At 31.4% G+C, this 789-nt stretch overlaps 1 protein-coding gene across 1 annotated transcript; it reads right to left on the bottom strand.

Moving 5' to 3' along the window:
- Window positions 1-23: 23 nt before the first annotated feature.
- LOC126910161 (uncharacterized) lies at window positions 24-757 on the bottom strand (the record flags this gene model as incomplete). The annotated part of the gene is made up of 3 exons (XM_050692539.1): window positions 444-757; window positions 252-384; window positions 24-187 (listed from the first exon to the last, which is right to left on the bottom strand). Coding segments are annotated over exons 1-3 (324 nt in total), but the record flags the coding sequence as incomplete, so codon positions are not given.
- Window positions 758-789: the final 32 nt, after the last annotated feature.

The following is a 789-nucleotide window of genomic DNA, read 5'->3' as shown; positions in this document are numbered from 1 at the left end:
ATTTCTAAAATTGCAAAACCTACGTATACTGGTTTACAAAAATCGATAATTTTATTTTCCAATACAAACGCCGATAAATTTTCATTGTAATGTTTGAAATTATGCTTTTTAATTAATTTAGTCGCTCGTTTAGGATTATTGACCAATTCCATTTGCGTTCTAAATTGTACACGTTCCATCATTTTGTCTGTTAACAAACGAAATCGCATTAAAATTATGTTTTTATATTTTTATTTAATTTTAAAACTTACCAAAAACATCGTTGTTCATTAATTTAAAAAAGTCTTTTTCAAAATAATTATTGGCATTCTGTCTCATTTCCGTGTTGAGTTGTATATATTTTGATAGCCATGCAGACTGCTTAAATTGTAACACCTTATGCACCTGTAATTTAATAACATGTTATTATTATTATATTTTTAAAGTATAATTTTATGAATTACCTTTTCTACTTTTAATCCGTTCGCCATAGCCCGTTTTAAATTTAGATAATGTACAACGTAGTTTCCTTTCCGATCGAAAGTAGACAACAGTTTTTTGACCCGTGAATTAGGCGGACGTTTTCATTCAGGTAGAAACGGCATTTCGTTGTGGGCATCATGTAATTCTTTCGGGTACGATACCGTCACTTCAAGGGCCATCCCTACAGGAGAATCCGCAAGTAACTCTTCCACTGACTTAAAAATTTTTGTTTCGTCGTCCACGTCTACCACTTAAAGTCACCACATGGCATATGTTGAGACATACTCCAACCATACAAATTATTGACATCCAAATATATAATTTCAG

The sequence above is a fragment of the Daktulosphaira vitifoliae genome, unplaced genomic scaffold (genome assembly GCF_025091365.1).
Source record: "Daktulosphaira vitifoliae isolate Bord-2020 unplaced genomic scaffold, ASM2509136v1 Scaffold_5519, whole genome shotgun sequence".
NCBI lineage: Eukaryota > Metazoa > Arthropoda > Insecta > Hemiptera > Phylloxeridae > Daktulosphaira > Daktulosphaira vitifoliae.
This window is presented reverse-complemented; position numbering and strand designations above follow the sequence as displayed.